Below are 318 nucleotides of genomic sequence, written 5' to 3' on the forward strand. Positions count from 1 at the left end.
AGCGCTACCAAGGGAGGACAGAGGAAGAAGACAGCTGGGGTGAGCTCACCGCTGGACCATGGTACAGGTGATTGCCTCGTTTTAAAGTCAGCAGCTACAATTTTTGTAGCTGCTGCTGACATTTATTTATTTATTTATTTTTTTTTAGGGTGCCTGGAGCTCCTATTTAATCTTTTCTGTCTGGCGTCAGATGGCCAATGAATAGTTTCTTCGTTTCTTTGTACTTTTGTATATATTGGTGACAATTTGCATTGTGCTGCATGGAAACCTAACTTTATTTGGTGTTCATTTACAGGGTCCTGCTGGGTATGGAGACTC

General features: G+C 42.1%; 1 protein-coding gene across 1 annotated transcript in view; it reads left to right on the plus strand.

Annotated features, from left to right (window-relative positions):
- Window positions 1-299: 299 nt before the first annotated feature.
- The window catches only part of VGLL4 (vestigial like family member 4), a 167,396-nt gene continuing 167,377 nt past the window's right edge, over window positions 300-318 (plus strand). The window contains exon 1 of the mRNA XM_082264766.1: window positions 300-318. This exon is cut by the window's right edge and continues 54 nt beyond it. Within this exon, the coding sequence (XP_082120892.1) occupies window positions 309-318 (10 nt within the window). The 5' untranslated portion in view covers window positions 300-308.

The sequence above is a fragment of the Pelophylax lessonae genome (assembly GCF_965119305.1).
Source record: "Pelophylax lessonae genome assembly, chromosome: 8".
NCBI classification, from domain to species: Eukaryota; Metazoa; Chordata; class Amphibia; order Anura; family Ranidae; genus Pelophylax; species Pelophylax lessonae.